Source organism: Leptosomus discolor, chromosome 18 (assembly GCF_034619465.1).
Source record: "Leptosomus discolor isolate bLepDis1 chromosome 18, bLepDis1.hap2, whole genome shotgun sequence".
In the NCBI taxonomy this organism is placed as follows: Eukaryota; Metazoa; Chordata; class Aves; order Leptosomiformes; family Leptosomidae; genus Leptosomus; species Leptosomus discolor.
Window position 1 is genome coordinate 8,656,429 of NC_141408.1, and position 18,581 is coordinate 8,675,009.

The 18,581-nt window shown below is 42.7% G+C and overlaps 2 protein-coding genes across 2 annotated transcripts; one reads left to right on the forward strand and one right to left on the reverse strand.

Annotated features, from left to right (window-relative positions):
• Window positions 1-253: 253 nt before the first annotated feature.
• Window positions 254-3,949, reverse strand: PRR11 (proline rich 11). Its single transcript, XM_009947471.2, has 9 exons — window positions 3,840-3,949; window positions 3,285-3,438; window positions 2,639-2,761; window positions 2,087-2,335; window positions 1,850-1,948; window positions 1,224-1,333; window positions 1,051-1,110; window positions 861-957; window positions 254-369 (listed from the first exon to the last, which is right to left on the reverse strand). Exons 1-9 carry the CDS (start codon window positions 3,947-3,949, stop codon window positions 301-303), a joined length of 1,071 nt encoding a protein of 356 aa, XP_009945773.1. The 3' UTR covers window positions 254-300.
• Window positions 3,950-5,251: 1,302 nt separating this feature from the next.
• On the forward strand, window positions 5,252-17,501 carry SKA2 (spindle and kinetochore associated complex subunit 2). Its single transcript, XM_086475321.1, has 7 exons — window positions 5,252-5,290; window positions 11,745-11,834; window positions 12,618-12,794; window positions 14,094-14,177; window positions 15,547-15,586; window positions 16,478-16,634; window positions 17,375-17,501. Exons 1-7 carry the CDS (start codon window positions 5,258-5,260, stop codon window positions 17,499-17,501), a joined length of 708 nt encoding a protein of 235 aa, XP_086331447.1. The 5' UTR covers window positions 5,252-5,257.
• Window positions 17,502-18,581: the final 1,080 nt, after the last annotated feature.

The following is an 18,581-nucleotide window of genomic DNA, read 5'->3' on the forward strand; positions in this document are numbered from 1 at the left end:
CGTTTGTATTACAGGCAGCACCGGTGCTGGGAACATGATCGTTCCTGCTGCAGCAGCAGCCGGGTAGCAAGAGACTGGGGAAATTTCATCATTTTTTTCCATTAACAGAAAAGATGCAATCAGATTGAGACACATTAGACAGACACAGCCTTTAAAAAGCAGAAATCTGCTAAAGGGGTTTTGTAATGCCCCGTTCTCATACACACCAGTTTTGCTTACAAAATCATATGCCTGAGTGAGGGAAAAATGGGACTCAAGTGGCTTTCTGACTGCAAGTGAAAAATACATTGTTCCATAAACCTACTTTTGTTCATCAAAGCTGTTTGCAGCGCTTAACCGGGCAGGTGAGGGACTCTTTGGGTGAGCCATCTGTCAAAATAAGCAAAGGGACAGGTCTTGGAAGATGAACTTAGTACTAATTACGACTGAGATAAAATATAGTGTGATTCTTAACTGACTGTCTTAACTGACAAAATAAAATAGACACAGCAAAAAATAAAACCATGTTATTAACCCTCAGATCTTGTTCTCTTGCAACCTGGACCTATGAAGTTTTGAGGCAATGAGGCACTAAAATGGCCATCAAAAAAGCAACTTTTCCTCTTAGCATTGTCAAACAACCTGCTGGAAGACAGGCAACGGCATTTCCATTCTGCAGTTGCTTTACCATTAACAATGGGAATCAGTAAACCAAGCACCCTTATTTGTGGATCTTTAGGGCTTTTGGATGAGAATTGCAGAGACCATAACGTATGTAACACGTACCAATGGCACCGTGCTGTGGGGAAAACAATCGGCGTGAAATACGATGGATTTTAAAGCCAGTTTATCGTTGCAAAAAGAGAGACACCGTGACTTGCCTGAAATTTGCGCCGTAGTGCCTGTGTCATTATTGGTGTCAACCCAGACCCACATTCAATGTTTTCTTTATTATTTAGTGGAGTGCCACCAGGACTTCTGAAAAGGTTGGTAACAAGGGGAATTAGGATTAGTTCTCTTGTTTTGTTGTTTTCTAGAAAAAAAAAAAAAAGAGAATAGAAAGGAACTTACCTTTGTATATTGACTTTCTTCAGATGTTTTCGAAGATCTAACTGATTTTTAGGAGGGGTACTAGAAGAACAAAACAAATTGTTAAAATAAAATATTTTCCATTCCGTAAACAATGTTAATCACTGTTTAGAACAGAAAAATCTAATCTCAAAGAAAGGAAGAAAGCATCTTACATTAAGGATTTTGTAACATGAGCTGATGGCTTGGATTTAGGTCTCAGGCTAATACTCTGTAAATCTGAGACGGTAATTAATGCCCTGCATGTTTTCAGTGGTGATTCTGCCTAAAATGAGAAAAGAAATGTTACCATAAATAAAACTTCAGAAGGTCTCACTGAGCTTAAATGTTTAATATTTATATTCTGAAAGATTTCTGTGGTTTATGGCTTTTATGCTTTTTTTGAATCATTAAGGTTTGAATGTGTCTTGGATCAAAATAGATTTATTAAAACCCCCACTTTTGCAAACAAGATTTCAGCTGGGCAAAAGAAAGCCCCAAATCTATTGGTTACACACAGTCATAAAGCTACACGAAAGCTACATGCCCTTCAAGTAAATTTAGAACTGTCCTGCACACCAGACCAGATTGGAGTTAGTCACGTAATTTCTTCACATCAAACACCCAGATGCAGAATTAGAACGATTACTTAAAGCTGATCACTGGGGTTTTGGAAAATAAGTAATTTCTAGAAAAAATTCTTTGAGGGGCTAAGGCAAGCATTGCAGGGAATACAGCGGTTCCAGGGTGGAGTTTGCCTCGATACACCATCATCTATTTATCCAACTGTCCTCCGGTTTACCTTGTCCATTCTCAGGCTGCTGTCCGTCTTCTTCAGTTTTACATTCAGGAGGTCTTTGAGAGTGACCTGCATCGGCCCATCTTTCTTCAGTGGCAGTGCCTGAAAACCAAGGTGGTTGGAAGGGAAATTAGCGTTGGCAGGCGACCGAGCGCTCATGGAGACACACGTTCCCAATGAAACCGGGTCCAAAGAAGCCAGCCACGAGAGAAAAACACAGAGGGGGGTTTCACTCCCTACCAGAGGTGCTTTAGAGCCATTGGCCCTTTTGAGGAGGAGAGGTGCTGGAGGCAGTTTTGGTGGGGGCAGCGGTGGTGGCGGCGGCGGCAGAGGTGGAGGGGGTGCAGACACAGGCTGCAGCTGTATTGCAGAAGGCCCGGGTACCGATGGCAGCGGGCCCATCTGTGTTTGTACAGGAGCACCCAGAACTGGTTTATTACACCTTTGACAAAGAGAATTTTCTGAAGAAAAGGCTGCAATTCCATTCATCTGAAAACAATTTAAACAGATAGGAGAATATTAAATCCACTGGCAAAAGTAGATGGAATTTTAGAGAACAAAGGTTCTGGCTTCAGCTGATCCAGAAAGACATAAAAAGTGTCGTATGAGGCTTGCCAGCAAACCAGTTCCCTCTAGCTATGAGGTAACTGCAGTTTAGCAATGCCGAATGCAAAGAGGTGAAACACTGCCCAAAGAGCAGCTCTCAAGATTTCAGGTTATCTGCACTGACCGCAGTTCCTCACGTGCCTACGCAAGCAAACATTACCCTGCCCCGCCGGGACTGAGACTGACCTGGAGTGTCCCTTGTAGTCTGGAAAATTCAGTTTCCAGCTTTTCCAGCTGCTCTCTGAACGTATTTAGCTCCTTTAAGTAGATTTGTGATGGAAATATGGTGTCTTTAACCACCTTAAAACTCTAAGCATAAAAAGAAATGAGATAAGTGTTTTCACTGAGTTGTGTTTCCAGAGACAGGGCTATGATTGCTATGGAAAGTTCTATCGCAACGTTTTATCGTAGTCAACAGAAAAGGCACAACACAAAGATACAAAATTTCACCAAATATTTCCTTGGCAGGAGCCCAGGGAGTGACTTCCTTCAAAAAAACCCCTAACTTCATCTAGGAATTCTAAAGTATAATTCACATTTGACTTGAAAAGCTCATGCAATCATTTCTGCTATGAAGGAAAGACTGCACCCTTTGTCACTGCAAGTCCTGATGTTCCAATAAAAACCCTACAACTGCATGTATGCCTTTAACATCTGCAGTTGACACTCTTCTCATTTTGTTCCTTCAAGAGTAAACAGTTATTGTACTTTAGATGTTTCAACAAGCATAACTAAATTTACAGCTTAGCTCCCAAATCTGACTGTATATCCTACACCTGAGCGCTAAGGACAACTTCGTGCATTGGCAAAAATAGAGATGTAGAAAACTGACCTGTGCAACTGTGTTCTGGCACCAGCAGTACAAAAACGATGCTGTTGTTGTAAAGGGTTTTACCACATCTTTTACACTGGGCAAGGCTAATGACCAGAGTGAGGACAGATGGCTTGGAACAGATGATGTGTTCAGAGGAAGATCACCTGCCAATCTGGGACACAACATGGCAGAATGAGGCCATAATTTTATCTGTAATTTCAGCCTTTAAAAAGGTTAATTGTCACCAATCATCTGGAAATGGTGAGTACCAGCAACAGCAGGTTACAACAGTGTAAACATGAGCACAGAGACCAGGAAAGACCAAGATACACTTTGATAAGTGAGGGGGATATCATATTTACAATACACTTTTATTTTTACATTGCTTTTCCTGCACATTAAAGTTAATGACAGGTAGAGTACTAGAAGATACACAAGACAAAACGATCCCACAGCATCCATGCCAGGTGTAGATAGGCTCCGAACACAATTCTATTACCTCAGTTCCATGAACCATCGGGAGCAAACAGCGGACCCAGAAATTGAGTTAAAAGTTCCAGCTGAGCTTCTTACCTTGGAGAAGGACAACCTGAGCCCTGGGGGTGTGCAGCATCTCCTTTTTTTTCCAGTAGGAATTTTGCTCGGGCTCTTCGTTTTCGCCTGCATTTCTTATATTTTGCCATTACTGTTAAAAAAAAAAAGGACACATTTAAAGTTACTGTATAGAAATACAGCCACCTTCATGTGGGACAGAGCCATTGTCACATAGGGAAGAACACAGACTGCATGTCAAAAATCCGGTCACAAGTTATTCACTGTTGTCTTGCTAGAAGCATCGCATAGAACTGATAAAAAATACATCCTTCTCTTTGTTCCTATGATCCTGGGATATATTTGTTGCACGCGTGAGAGAGGAGTGAACGCCAGAAGTACCATTTCGTATGGGCTTTTGTTGACAGTTTGTCCTGACATGACAAATACTGCATTTGGGGAAAGTTACGTTTGCGGAGAACGTAGGCAAAAGTCTATTTTTGAGACCCGGCCTTCCCTCGCTCAGCCGTTACCAAACAGCCGCCCCTCAGCGCGACCCCCGCCGCGCCCAGGCCGCCTCCCCGCTCCCAAGTGGGGCCAGCCCCGCTCTCGGGAGCCCACACCGAGGAGCGGGCAGCTCCCCTCGCACAGCTAGCCCACAGCAGGCTGTCGCGGGTGGCCGAGGACAGGGGGCCACGCTGTCGCCATCTCCCCCATCCTCCCCCCGCGCCCCCTCAGCCGCCCCTCACCTCCCCGCCCGGAGCCGCCGATTCAAACCGCTCCCCGCGCCGCGTGCAGCCAATAGGAGCGCTGCTCTCTGCCGTCACCTTCCCCGTGCTAGCCGCTCGCTGATTGGTCGCTGGAGAGACGCGGGCTCAAGCTCCACGGGAGCTGCGAAGGGGCCGAGCGCGGGCCTAGCGCTGCTCCGCCCCGTCCTGGGGCGCGCTGAGGCGATGCGCCCCGCCATTGGATAAAGGCTTTTCAGCCCCGCCAATCAGCTGCGGGACACCGCTCGGCTGGGAAAGGCCAGCGAGGTTGAAAGGCCGGGGAGCACCGGCCCGCCGGAGGGAACCGGGGGGGGGTGTGACCGGCGCTCCTCCACCCCGCCAGCGAAGGACAGCAGCTAATCGACCGCTCCACTTCCCGCCAATTGCAGCTCTGCACTCCCTACTCCAGCCAATCACTGCTAGAATCCACTCTGGAGCAATAGCGGCTCGCGGCGCTCCCCCATCTAACCAATCATTGACCGCAGCTTTTCTGTCAACCAATGGGCTCTCCCCTACCTCGGAGAGGGTTTACATTCTTCCCTACCCAATGGCGAGCGCCTTCTGTCAGCGACGGACCAATGGGAGATGAGCGGCGAGTGACAGCTGCCCAATGGGGACCGCCGACTCTCCCATCCTGCGGAGCGGGGGGTGGGTATCTCCCCGCCGCCGCCTGAGGAATGTCAACTATTCAACATGGAGACGGCGGTTACCAGGCTCGAGACCATGGTGAGTCCGGGCGGCGGCCGGGCTGAGGGGAGGCCGGGCCGGGAACCGGCGGGGCGGTGGTGGGAGCGCTTCGGAGGAGACAGAGCTGCCGCCTGAGGGAGGGAAAGGAGGGGGGCGCGGGCGCGGCTGGGGGCGCGACGGGAGAGCGGCCGCTCTCCCGTCGCGCCCCCAGCCGCGCCCGCGCCCCATCCGGGCCCTGAGCGGAGCCCGCCCGGCCCCTCGACGGGGCGACCGCCGTTCGGGTCAGGCGAGTTCGGCCGGGCCGGTCCATTCTGCTCCCCCCCCCCCCTCCCCCCCGCCACCTCCCCGAAGAGGGCGGGGCTTGATGGTGCCGCTCCATTCACCCCCTCAGCGCGGGGGCAGGCCTCGGCCATTTCCCTCTCACCTGGAGGGGGGGTGGGGGCGGGTTCCGCGCAGTCCCGGGCGCGTTTATCGCTCTCCGTGGCGGGGGAAACGGGGCCGTTGAGGGGCGTGGCCGGACCGGTCCGGTCCGTTTCATTTCCCTGTTGCGGAGTCGGGGGGGCGGCGTAGAGCAGAGCGCTCTCGGACTAGTCCATTTTCTCTCGGCGGGGGTGGTGGTGGTGAGGGTGGAGCTCTCACCTGGACTGGACCATTTTCCCTGCAGGGGTGGCCGGCTGGGCTGTTTCATTCGCGCCGGTAGCGGCGGTGAGGGGAAGGGGGGGGAATGGCCGCCCGGCGGGATGGCGGCGGTGCCGCGCTTCGGACTCCGTTTCTCCTCTGCCCGGGAGGACGGGGCAGGTAGTGCGGGCTGGCAATGAAAGAGAAGCCGGGGAGTCTCCTTCTCACGCCCCCCATCTTCTCGCCGCGGGTGGGCGCTGCGGGCCCGGGCCGCTCCCCCTGAGGGGCGTGTGGGGGCCCGGGGCGGTGGCAGCGCGACCCTCCGTAGGGCCGCCCGCCCGCCGGCGGCTCGGGAGGAGCGGGGCGGCTCTTCCAGCCCCTCTTTCTTGGCGGGGTCTCGGCTGTAGCCAGTCCTGAGGACGGGGGGGCGGTGGTGGGGGGGTGGCTTTTCCGTCAGCCATTCAAGTTCGCGTAGTTCTTCGCCGCGTTTCACTTCGTTTCGGCGCTCTCGGCGCCAGCCCCTGAAGGCAGGACTGGGCGGCCTTGTGCAATAGCCGCCTTGCTGCCAGCCCCGCGCACGGAAAAGGCAAAAAAAAAAAAAAAAAAAAAAAAAAAGAAAAAGAAGGCAAATAAAAGAGCTGTGCTGTGCTCTCACATGTTGAGAGGCACTAGAGAAGCGTCTCTAAACAGCCAGGTTCCTTGTGGCATCCTTCAAATCCTGATCTTCGATTTTGCTTCTATATCATCTAATCTTTTTTACACTTTAGTTAAAATGCTTTGCGAATATTTTATGTATCCAAATGCTTAATAGGTAATATAATGTCTACTCGTTAAATCCTTGCATGAATTAAAATGCTTGTACTGACATAGTTCTCCAAAATATGATGCTCCTTTGGTTTTGCTTGGAAACTTCCAGAAGTTTTTCATAATTTTAAATAGCAGCAGTGTTAGGTACCTTAAGTGGTAAACTACAAATGTCCTCATGGAGAAAAAAAAGTACATTAATCAATATAGAGACAAATAATACAATAGATATATCATTGGGTTTTTTTTTTTCTCTTCTGGCAATCTTGGTTTCAAGTTCTCAATAAGAAGTAACTAAAAATGAGTTTAATAGTCTCCCAGTTCTTATCTGTACACGATAGCATCACCAGAGTGGAACACTCAAGAGAAATTAAGAATAGGGAGAACACTGGGAGAACATGGTGGGGAATATTGTATACGCCCATTATCCCTTACCTGAATGAATTTCCCTTAATGTAATGACTTTTGCTTTAATACACAAAATTGGTGTGCAGCTTAATGCCCTGTGTTTAAACATGTTTAGTTTACTTTTACTTCAGTGCTCCTTCAGTCACTTTTCTCCAGCACAATGCATCCCTTGAAGCACTAGGAACAGTGGGCAAGTAAGTGTGTGTTGTCTGAAAAGCAGCAACTGGCTGGACGTTGTCTAAACATGAGCTTGTTCTGCTAACACGCCTTTGTCACCTCATTAAGTGACCTGCACCTCACTGTGGTAGCAAGACACTTCTGAGTGGCTGTTTTAAGCTATAATATTATTTCTGTTAAGAAAAAAAAAAGTTACAATTTGAATAAATGCCCAAATTTCTGTAGTAGTTGAAAGATCAGGGAATTCAAACTGATCAGTTTTACGGCACTTTAAAACCAAGGTGGTGTGTTTTGGTTTGTTTTTTCTTTGAAGAAACCATGCTTTTGAGGAGGTAGGGTTATTTTTGCTCTCCTTTAGCTACCGAACTGCAGTCATCATACTCAGTGCTTACAGTGGTAATAACATACAGTATTTTAATTCAGTGGCTATTTTGTAGGAGCTTAAAAACAACAACATGTATGAAAATACCAGGTAATTGCTGGTTGGTTGAGACTATTGCTCAGAGTACGGTAACAAGAAGAGCTGAGTGAACCATCACATGTATGCAAGAGCTTGTAAAGCTGACTTGTTAACAATTTAAAGAGGAGTACTGGGTGCTGTGTTTTAGGACTTAGGCACCTGAGACTGTGCTGCACGAGCGTTCATTGAAGTCAGCTGGGACTGGAGATCTTTCCAACAGCTTCAACAGAGTCAGGCCTCTGATGAAAACAGTGTGTGGTGGTTGCTGGTGATAAATGTATCCTTCTGTTCCACAACCATTTCATTAACATTTAATGCTCGGGACTTCATATACTTGAGCTAGTGCCTTCCAGTCTGCACTTCAGCAGTCTGCACTGAAGGAAATTTTGTGGACGTCCATTTAGTGAAATTTGATAACAAACGGGTAAACCGTCAGACGAGCTGAGAGCAAATCAGTTAATTTCTGTCACTGTATTTTTGGTGTAGGGGACCTACGTTTTTCTTTGAGTGGTGGCCGTCCAGTGCCCTTTTTATGTTGTACTACTAGTGATCATGCACAAAAGCAGTGCAATGTTAAAAGGGCATTGGCCAGCAATACTGTCTACGTTACTCATTGTTATTATTATTATAGTCACAAGTGAAGTCCCTGTTGTATGTCTGAGACCAGGTGACTTGCACAGCAGCTGTAAAATGGCATTGCCACTGATTTATTTTTCTGCACTTGTCATCTTCTAGTGATTTGCCAAGGAGGAATGTTAACTGGTCTTTTAACGACAAGTACCGTCAACTCTGTGTGTGTGTTCCCTTACAAATAAGTGCCCTACGAAGAGGAAAGATCACTGTGTAGCACCTTATTTCCTACTGAAATAGTTCTAGAGAAATGGGATGAGTGGGAGTTGGCTCAGGTTGTTGCTCTGTGCGCATCAGCAGCCATTCGCCTCTCCACTCCATCCCCGTTTCTTTGCATTTTGTTGTTAGGAATCTTAGCACCTTCAAACTCTCAGAGTTCTCAGACTTTTTATGAGATTTATCAAATACACCCCTGCTTTGGTGGTGCTCTAACATCCACGCAGTAACTCCCGTGCTAATGTACAGCCACAATATCGAGAAATGAGTGTGTGTTTCACTGTTTTTTAAAGTGATTCAGCACTTGCAAATGAGAAGAATAAACTCTGGTGTCCAGAAAACGTTCCCTGTAATGCAGTTTAAGAACATCTGTCCTATAGCAGTTTAGAATCTTTGCTTGCTATGAGGCAAATCTAATAAATAAATAAATTTGGAAATGTAGTTTCCAGTTAAAACAGCACCAAATTGTTTGAAGTTGAATTTCTGACAGATCTGTTGAGCATTTTGTTGAATGGTTTTCTCCTTTTTTTTCCCCCTCTCTTGGTCAGTAGAATGGCAGGGATTATGAATAATAATAATAACATCTTAAAATATGTGAGTTCTTATGTGTCTGTATTAGGACTTGGTGAACATTAACCTTATCCAATTCTCCATGACCCACAGAAGCCACTATCCGACTCGACCTGTTTTTTCCAAAACGTATTTTGAGCGTATTGATTACTTGTACAGAATTCTTGCTGCTAACGAATGCTCTGACTTTATTGCACTACTGTACTGTACAGCTAGCAGTGCAATAGTATTGTCAAAGCATCTGAAAGCAGAGTACGCAGCAATGGCTTGAGTCTTGCCTCACAGTTTCTAACGCTTTCTTCTAAGCCTGTGAGTAAATTACAAATTTACATTTGAAAAAATGCATTTTCTGTGTGGTTGTTGTACAGTACTCATACGAATGGTCCTATCCTGTAACATCAAGGTGAGGTTTTTGCAGGGTTATGTTTCCTGAAATACAGAAATAAATATTTATAAAATTAAGGAAAAATGGATCATGATGGAGGAACATACGGCCATGCTTGTGAACATGCTTTGAAATTGCTGATAGCAAATTTTGTTTCTTTTAGAGTCAGCATACTTTTAGGAGAAAGCAGTGATACTGGGCTGTGTTAGTATTTTTATTAAGCACAAATCTTAAAGTTATAGCCACATGGTGGATAAGCATTCAGCTTCACATTCAATTTTTAATGTCTTGAATCACAGTAGTAGCATGGTATTAGTGGCTTGCTGTCATTCTGTAAATCTCAAATTAATCAATATTGAATATTTCAGGAATGAGCTTCATGGATAATTTTGAAAGGCAGCCATATTCATTGTCTGCATTCCCAAAAATTAATCAAATGGAGGAGCTGGAGAAAAGCAAAAAATAATCTTGGGGGGGGGCTTGCCTCTAGAAATGAAGACCTAAAAGCATTTGCTAGTGGAGGAGAACAGAAACGATTGAGCAGTTAGGAGAGAATCCCTCATGAATGCTTTAAAAATACACAATGTAATAAAAAATATTTTATTCTTGCATGTTACCATGACTGGTTTCTGGGGTAGGTGTGGGAAGGAGTCTTGTTGGGCAGATGGTAAGTTATGGGAGTAACGGCTGAAAGCTTTCCCTTTGATTTAGCCGCGCTCAAGGTCTTTACTGGATTCATTTTCCCTTTCTTAAGCTGTTACTTGAACGCTTACTGAAGCTGTGTTTGTTTATGACATGTCACACGTTTTCACCACACCAGAAAGAGGATTTTACCTGTAGAATATCTTGGTCCGAACACTGTTCCTTTAGGCTCTCTGAAGTTCTAGATCCTCAAAGGTATTAATGGCAGTTCCTGAAGGTGATCCCAAGGCTGATGTTGGAAACGTAAACATGCTTTTGTGATCCAGGCCTGACTACAGGCCACGTCCAAAGACGACAGAACTTTGTCACTTCATCTGCTGTTCTAGCGCGGCCCATTAGGCCTCTGGGATCCAGATAACAAATACAGCCTTAGTTCCGTCCCCAAAAAGCTGTAGTGGTTACTTCAGGGTTAAACAGCAACAACCAAGTTAAGTAAGTGACAGGCATTTTTAATTTGCTTTCATCTTTGACTCTTCTGCGACTGTAAAATCACCAAGTTGTTATGTTAAAAAATGGTTGTTGTTTGTGAACTGGGAAAACTGCCTTTCTTTAAAGCAGAAGTCCTTAATAGGTAGTAAAATTGGAGACTAAAATTAATTAAGCAATAATGCTATCAGCAGACTGTTTTACAAGGCAATTGGATAATTCTCTGGTGGCTTATTTTTCTGAAGCAAAAAAAAAGTGATGTCATCAATTTTGTTATTTATTTGTCAGTCTGGTTTATTGGGGAATAATAAACTGTATTATGGGTATTATAACCATCTGAGAGAATGCATTCCTAATGTAATTAATAATAAAGTCTCCGTTGATGTGCTTGGATCCTGAACGCTCATTCATAATCTCTGCTGTGTAAATAACCGAGTGGTGCAGTTTTGCTAACAGAACTTTTAATGTTTGAAAAAGAAAAGCAACTAGCCAAGAAAAAGCTCAAAAAATTGATGGAAAATCCGTTAATATCTCATGAGAAAAATACCAAACACCTCCTGCACTCAGTGAAGATCAGTTTAAAAAAGATGCATGTTCTTTTCAGTTGCTATAACTCAGCTCTTTGGTGTACTGCTGGAAACCTCACCTCAGGAGGGTTGGCGTGGCAAGGGCCCATAACGTAGGAAGAAATGGAAATGTTTTCATACATTTTGGGGAGCTGCATGAAAAAGCTACTAATGGCAGGAGGCAAAGAGAACAACTGGGTAATTTGGTGAGAGAAATGGAAAGGGGGGAAGATTAATAGAAGAGCGTGTATGTGTGTGTGTGTGCACGTAACTCTTACATGTGAGAGGAGAATGGTTAAGTCTGAAAGTTTATTGCTTAGTATTTTTCAGGCTAGAATTGTGTCGGCATAATTGGCAAACATTAGCCAATGGAATAGATTGGAGGAATAGAAACTTACTTTTTGGGTACATGAGCCTTTAAAACGGAGGCATCTGGCTTCTGCTTTCCTGAAATACAGGAAACGCAAATGGTTGGGGTTTGTCTGCAATTTTTCTTTTTTAATATACTGTGGCTGACCTTAAATATTTTAGTTCCAGAAGGCAGAATCTGATCTGGATTATATTCAACACAGACTGGAGTTTGAAATAATGAAAAGTCTCCCTGATAATCCAGCAGTAGAGGTAGTATTTTCAGATTAAATTAATTGATTTTATTGCATTTTTCATGAAGTTGGTAATAAATGGGTAATTTTCATTAATCCTAAAATATATGTGGCTGTTCTTTTATCTACTTGTTAGGTTTTTATTGTTACTATTTTAAAGTATTTCTTGCATTGTATATCACAATAACTTGCCTAATACAAATTAAGTGCAGAAACCAACAAACTCCCCTTGATTTCTTGGTACAGTGAAATTCTCCCGTGTTTTGCTTTGAGCGATAAGTAGTGGTAGTGTTAACACCTAAATTTAAGAGGCAGATTCCAGCCTAAATTAAAATGCACCATTGCTCTGAGATCAAAGATAAACTTGCTAATAAGCAATGACTAAATTCAGATTTGGGGGAGAAATGAGAGAAAGAGGAAAACTATAAATGGCAGCATGTGAAGGATTTTATAAGTAAATCCTTGTCTCCATGTGTATTGTAACCCACAGTGGAAAAATAATCTGTTTAGTTAGAAGCCCCTAATGCAGAAAAGCCATTAAAATTCACCAACACAATAAATTCATCCTCCTGTATTTGTTGTGGAACCACAGAGTTAGGACGTTTTATTAACGCCGTCTATCATTTTTGCTTATGAGAAAGGAAATGTATAGATGAAACACGCTCACAGCTACACTTTTTATTGCAAAGGGTCATTTCATGTTGCATTTTAGTGTCTCTGGTGCCTATACTTTTAACTGGTATGTGGCCACATTAATTTTATCTTCTTAAATAGTTTAAATGTACTTTTAATTTCTACGTAGGAAAATCCAGTTGCTCTCTTGGAAGAACTCTCAATGCTGAAGTCTCGTTATAAAACGTTATGTATGCAGCTGGAAAAAGTTTCCATAGAGCAGAGAGAATCCATGAAGGGCATCCATGCTGCTCTGGAGAACACAATGAGGATGGTTCAGGCAATACAGCAACACACTGATCTTGAGGTAATATTTTCATTTTAATCACTTGGGTCTCACTCCTGCTAATGAACATGTATTTGTGTCACCTTTACGTTGATGTGAGTAGTTGCATTGGAAACCGTTGTATGTGCAGACTCTTAGCAGATGACCATTTACCTGAAGAAATGTTTGCAAGGTTGGAGCCCTTTTTGTAAGTCATAAGCCTGATTCCTCGCTCAGCAGTTAAGCTGGTGGTATTCAGTCTTGGAGTTGAAGGAATACTGTAACAGTGTGAATAGTGTGACACGTTGGAACAGTTTTGTAGAAATTGGTGCCTCTGTGCACAGCTCCATCCCAGTTCTGTACTGACATGCTTTAAAAGTAGCCACCTCAAAGAAGTTAGAAAGTGAAACCAATTTTAAAAGGCAAAAACCCTTTTAAATGGCAAACATATTTTTGCTGTCTAAAGTGCGTGGGTTAGAACCAACCATTGTAACATGTGGTGGAATTGCTGTTAGTGCAAAGAAAGAAGTTTTTCTCAGTATGATAGTGTGATAGTCCCTATCTAGCTATTAAAAAAACCCAACACCACCCCATTTTTATAAGTGGTCTTCAGATACCGCTTCATTACAGTTCGGAAGAGGTTGTGAAAGCATTAATTTTCACCCTTTACAAATGAGTTGATTTAGATCAAAAAAGCTAATTGATAGTCTAATGGTAAAGACAGGACTGGTGGGACTAAAACATATTCCCAGATCTCAGCTCCCAATTTCAAGTTCTAATGACAGTGCCCCGAGATTGTCTTCAATCTGTCAACAGCTCCAGACAAGTTACTGGTAAGTCTTTATAGATAAACTGTAGTGCATGATGATTTAAAAGACAGTAGTTCTGTGTCACAGAGAGGATAAATTTTTTTCTCTCCCTGTGTTCAAGGATATGCTGCCAAGAATAATTTCATATTTGGATTTTGTTAAAGTGGAAAATGCTTGAGTTGTATTTAGACTTTTTAGATAAAGATTTTCTTGTACTTAGTATATTTCCTAAACCAAAGATGGACTAAACCGTTATGGAGAAATGTAAGTCTTTAAGTGAAATAATTCTTTTTATTGAATAATTTATCTTCTTTCCATTGAATCACTTGTAGTGTTGATGTTAAAGGAGTATTATGGTTGGATTTTTCAGAAACACTTAGCTTGTAAATTTGCTTTCATTTGAAGGGGTAGGAGTCTACTGTTAGTTTCCATGAGAAAAGGGCTACGCAAACGTTGAGTTCTTCTGTAAATATCATCACCCGAGGAACTGAAAGCATCAGAGTTCTCTGTTTGTTTTTATTTTTTTTTCTAGTGCTTACCTCTGTCAGAAGAACAGGCTGCAGCACAGCGGTTAACCTGCCAAACTGTTAAAGAAATGCAGTTGCTAGTGGAAGAGGTAATCAGGCCACAGAGTGACAGTGTTCCAGAAACCATTAATCCACAGTAGCTCAGCTGAAGTCAGAAGGGCTGGTTTTGTGACTGAATACCTCTCAAATGAACGGAATTTTTCAGAAATGGGACTGAAGATTCTAACAAACTTTTTCATTTTTATTGTATACTGATTAAGTTTATTATTTGTTCCAAATAAATTGTCCACAAAGGAAAAATTTGCTTTGATGGAAAACTTTGTTCCCCTTATTTTTTAGTTGGAGTATATTTATGTTTCTTTTCAGAGATGTAGTTGGTTGCCCTTGTCAATTTGATTGTTCTGTTAACACATTTGGGTGGGAGTGAAGAATGTAACTGATTCAAATCAATGTATAGCAAAATGGGGAGAAATTTGATTTCCTGTAAAATACTAAAGAAATTTTGGAATATGTATGACAATAAGTATATTCTAACTGTAATCCAGTAGAACATAGATGTATACTAATACTTGTTAAGAAGTCAGATACTGTCCCATAGCTACTCAAAGCATAAACTTCTAATGCAATTATCTGCAAAGATTTGGTCTAGGTCTCATATTAAAAGCAAAATATTAAAGAAGGTTAATTGGAATTATCTTACTGACTTTATCTTTTTCTACATGGCTTCTCCCTGCCCACTACTCTTCTGTCAAAGGAGGCCTTGCCTTCTGTCTCTTTATTGCCACAGTTGGTTTGCATGAAAGCCATCCAGTATCTTGCAGCTTCATTCACTCTTGGTTTGCAAATGCCTTCTCCTACCTTGATAAATGCTCTCAATTTCTGTCTTTCCGTTATTTAATTCTAAAGCCCTTAAGATACAGCTGGCATAAGCCACGCCCAATGCAAAATGGAGCTGTATCCTACAGCTACTGAGGCCAGTTTAATTGGTGTCAGTCCTTGCGTTGTCACCGCGTGTGTTTTGAAGGTGTTCTCTGAAAGGCAGAAAGAATGGACAGATGTCATAAAGGCCCTGGGATTTTTTCATCAGGGCTGTATTTCTGGCTGAGGAGAGTTTGATGTAGCCTGTCAGAACTGTCAGCCTCTGAAGGTTGCTTGAGAATAGGGAAACCATCTTTCTCCTTCGCTGCGTGTGCCGTGCTTCCAGCCAGGTCCATCCCGGAGTGCAAAGGAGAAGGCTGAAGAAGCTCATATAAATCCTTCCATATCCATTTTAAACTTATTTTTATTTGAAACCAGGGTTAATTGAATGCCTAAGATTTTGATGTTGACTTCAGTGGCTGCAAGGTCCTTGATTATCCAATGCTAAAGTGTAATTAGTAACGCAGCAATGAAATTGTAAAAAATAATTTCTAAACAAAATTCCAACAAATCCTGACATTATCGAGTGTTTATTTTTAGCCATCTTGTTTGAGATCTACAGTCCCTGGCTCAACTGAAGGTAAGTGCTGAAGGAATAATCTTCCCACTTTTGTTTTGGGTTTTTTTTCCTTGACTGATCTCACCCCCAGCCCCCAAAAGTGAGCTCTGTGAGCAGTATCAATCTCTCCCAAGACCTCCATCTCTAATACTGGACTCTCACAGGTCTGTGCTATTTAAACATACCAAATGACTACCTAGAATTCAGAGAGTAATGAATTAAGCTGCTCTACTTTCTGAAGAGGCAGATGTTGTAAATAATTTCAGCTGACAAATAAGGCCGGTTTTTCTCCCTAGCACAATAGGGCCAAATCTCACAGTGAGTAGGAACAGGCTGAGGCCCAGGTATGGTTTCTGAGCTCTGGCATTTAAAAAACACAGAGCCTACGATGCACAGTAAATTTACTGGTTTTGCTTTCAGGCACTAGTAACTACAGCTTTTATGTGAAGAATTTAGACTTTAATATAAACAATTGAGCTCTTAGTTATATTCCACGTACAGTTCCCATGTCTCTGGGAGTTTTTCTTGCTTTTAATGGGATTGAAGTGGATGGTCTTGTGTTTATGGTCTGGAAGAAATGGTGCACTAGTCTTACCATAGAAATAGCTCTTTTTTTAATCCATTTATCCCTACTTATAGAAAGGAATTTTCCTGTTTGGTTGGTTGGTTGTTGTTTTTTTTTTTTAAAAAACCCAACCAACTAGTCATTGTCAAACCAAATTTGTCAATCCACATCTGATCTCAAATTAAATGATTTTTCCCTGAGTCTGCAGATACAATGATAGCTGTGAGGGAATATCTTCCTTCTCTCCTTCCTCTTGCTGGAAAATCTTCCTTTAGACCCATTTAGGGGGTTTCTTGAAAAGTAATGAAAGTACTTTCTATCTTTGGCCTAATTTCTGAAGAAACAAGTATCTTCTATTTCCAATTTTTTAGAATCGCAATTCAAACCATTGACTGAGGAAATACTTATGACTGTACCAAGGAGTATCAGAAGTACTGTTAAACTGGCAGACTTGAACAATTTGTACCGGGAGTTATTTAACCACTTCATTGTAAATAAGAACAAGTAAGACTTAAAGCCATTTATTAGTAAGAATTTTATAAGCTGTAAAGAAATTCAGCCTTTTCAAATTAAACAAAACCAGCTGGTTAACCATTTGCTGCTATATTACAACTTCATAATTTAATTTTTCTCCCCTACGCTCTTCCTGGTTAGGTGCACATCCCAAAGAGTTGAGCCATCGTACAAAACCCTCCAAATTAATTTGTATGAAAACGGCTTGTGTGATTTGATCATTTTCAAAACTGCTTGTCAGGTTCTTCAGAAACAGATTTTTTTTCCCTTTGGTTTCACTGTACAATGTCCAAAAGTGGGTCTGTTCAGGAAGGTTTTGCTGACACAGTCATACTGCCAAACCCTTTTAGCTTTTGGAATCTACATCCTGGCTGCAAAAGCAAAGCCCTGACGCTAACCTGTGACCCCTGCACCCTGCCCTCCCCACGCCAGCCCCTCCTGCCTGCCCGAGCCCTGACCCCGTCTGGGATGCGTGCTGCGGCTTTCTGGCAGGCTGATATTAAAATAAGAAAGATTTTAACTCGAGAATTCTGTCTCCTTAACCCTAAGGTTGGATTAGCAAGAGACTAGTCTCGATTTGAAGTGCCATAGAAAAGTTGATGACAATCTGAATAAGCGTGAGATTTACTCACAAAAATCCTTCAATAAACAGAGCGCAAGTTTTAGCCTTTTTCTGCCAGACCTGATGCTTGATACCCTGTTTTGCTAAACAGTTTGCTTTTGTCTTATAGAGCAGCATTGAGTGTTTTGCAGATGAACAAGATGAATATGAAAGCCACTGACCCAAGAATAGGAATCTTGAAAGAACTTGCTATTGTGGAACTTGACAAACAAGGAAATGTTAAATTAGTTGTGTAAACGTGAGCTCAGTCCAGTCTCGTTTGACACAGGCATCTTGGTCATAGCTCCTGGATCACTAACAAGTATTTGTGTGGTGTCTAGGAGTTACAAGTCCACTTTTGGAAAGCTGTTAATGTTTCTGTATAGGAGAGTTAAAAAACATTGAGGATGGTATTTTATCTTGGGTATTCATAGGACATTCGTCAATGCATTTTATTTTTTTTTTAAGAGTATTGTTAGACATGTGACACTTCATATTCTTGCTCACATTCCTGAGTGGGTTTTTACGACAAGTAACCCAAGCCACTTAATTGTACTTACATTCCTGAATAAATGATGAAAGCTAAAGAGGCGAGGCCATAGATTCATTACGCTTTTGTTTATGTGACTCCTGACCCTGAGCCCTGCCCTAACCTCTGAACCTGGTCCCTGACCCTTTTAATTTTCCTTTGATGTGAACTGCCTTGGTTTTTTTACAGTCCAGCAAAACTGCAGACTCACAGAATAGCTGAGATGGAAGGGACCACTGGAGATTGTCCCATCCGCCCCCCTGCTCGGAGCAACTACAGCAGGCTGCGTAGGGCCGTGTCCTGAAAAACTCTGAGGACAGAGAGTTTACAACCTCTGGTCCAGTGTTTGACCACCCTCACAGTAAAAAAGGGTTTTTTGCTTTCTTATGTTTAATGTTTTTATGTTTATTTCAGCCTAATTTGAAAGTAAGATATCTGGAGTTGTATTAAGTTCCTACAGCTTTTGTGAAAAATGGAGATAAAGTGTAAGTCCGCACCCTAGGGAAGGGAAAGGCTGATTTCAGAACTCATCAATGAACTGGTTGGTCTGTTTAGTTTGTTGGGAGAAGGTTGTACGTGGAAGAAAGGGGAGGAAAAGACAGGAGTAACTTGATTTTGTGATGTCTGCTGCTGAGTGTACCCTTTTACCTACGAGGTCACTCCCTTCACAAACAGATTGCCTATTTAAGCATTTAGACTTAATCCTATTGATCAGTTTTCAATACAGGACTCGATCATTACTCTCACTGCCTTCAACAGTGTTAAATATTTATTAGTGGCATCCAGCCAAAGTAATTAACGATACCTG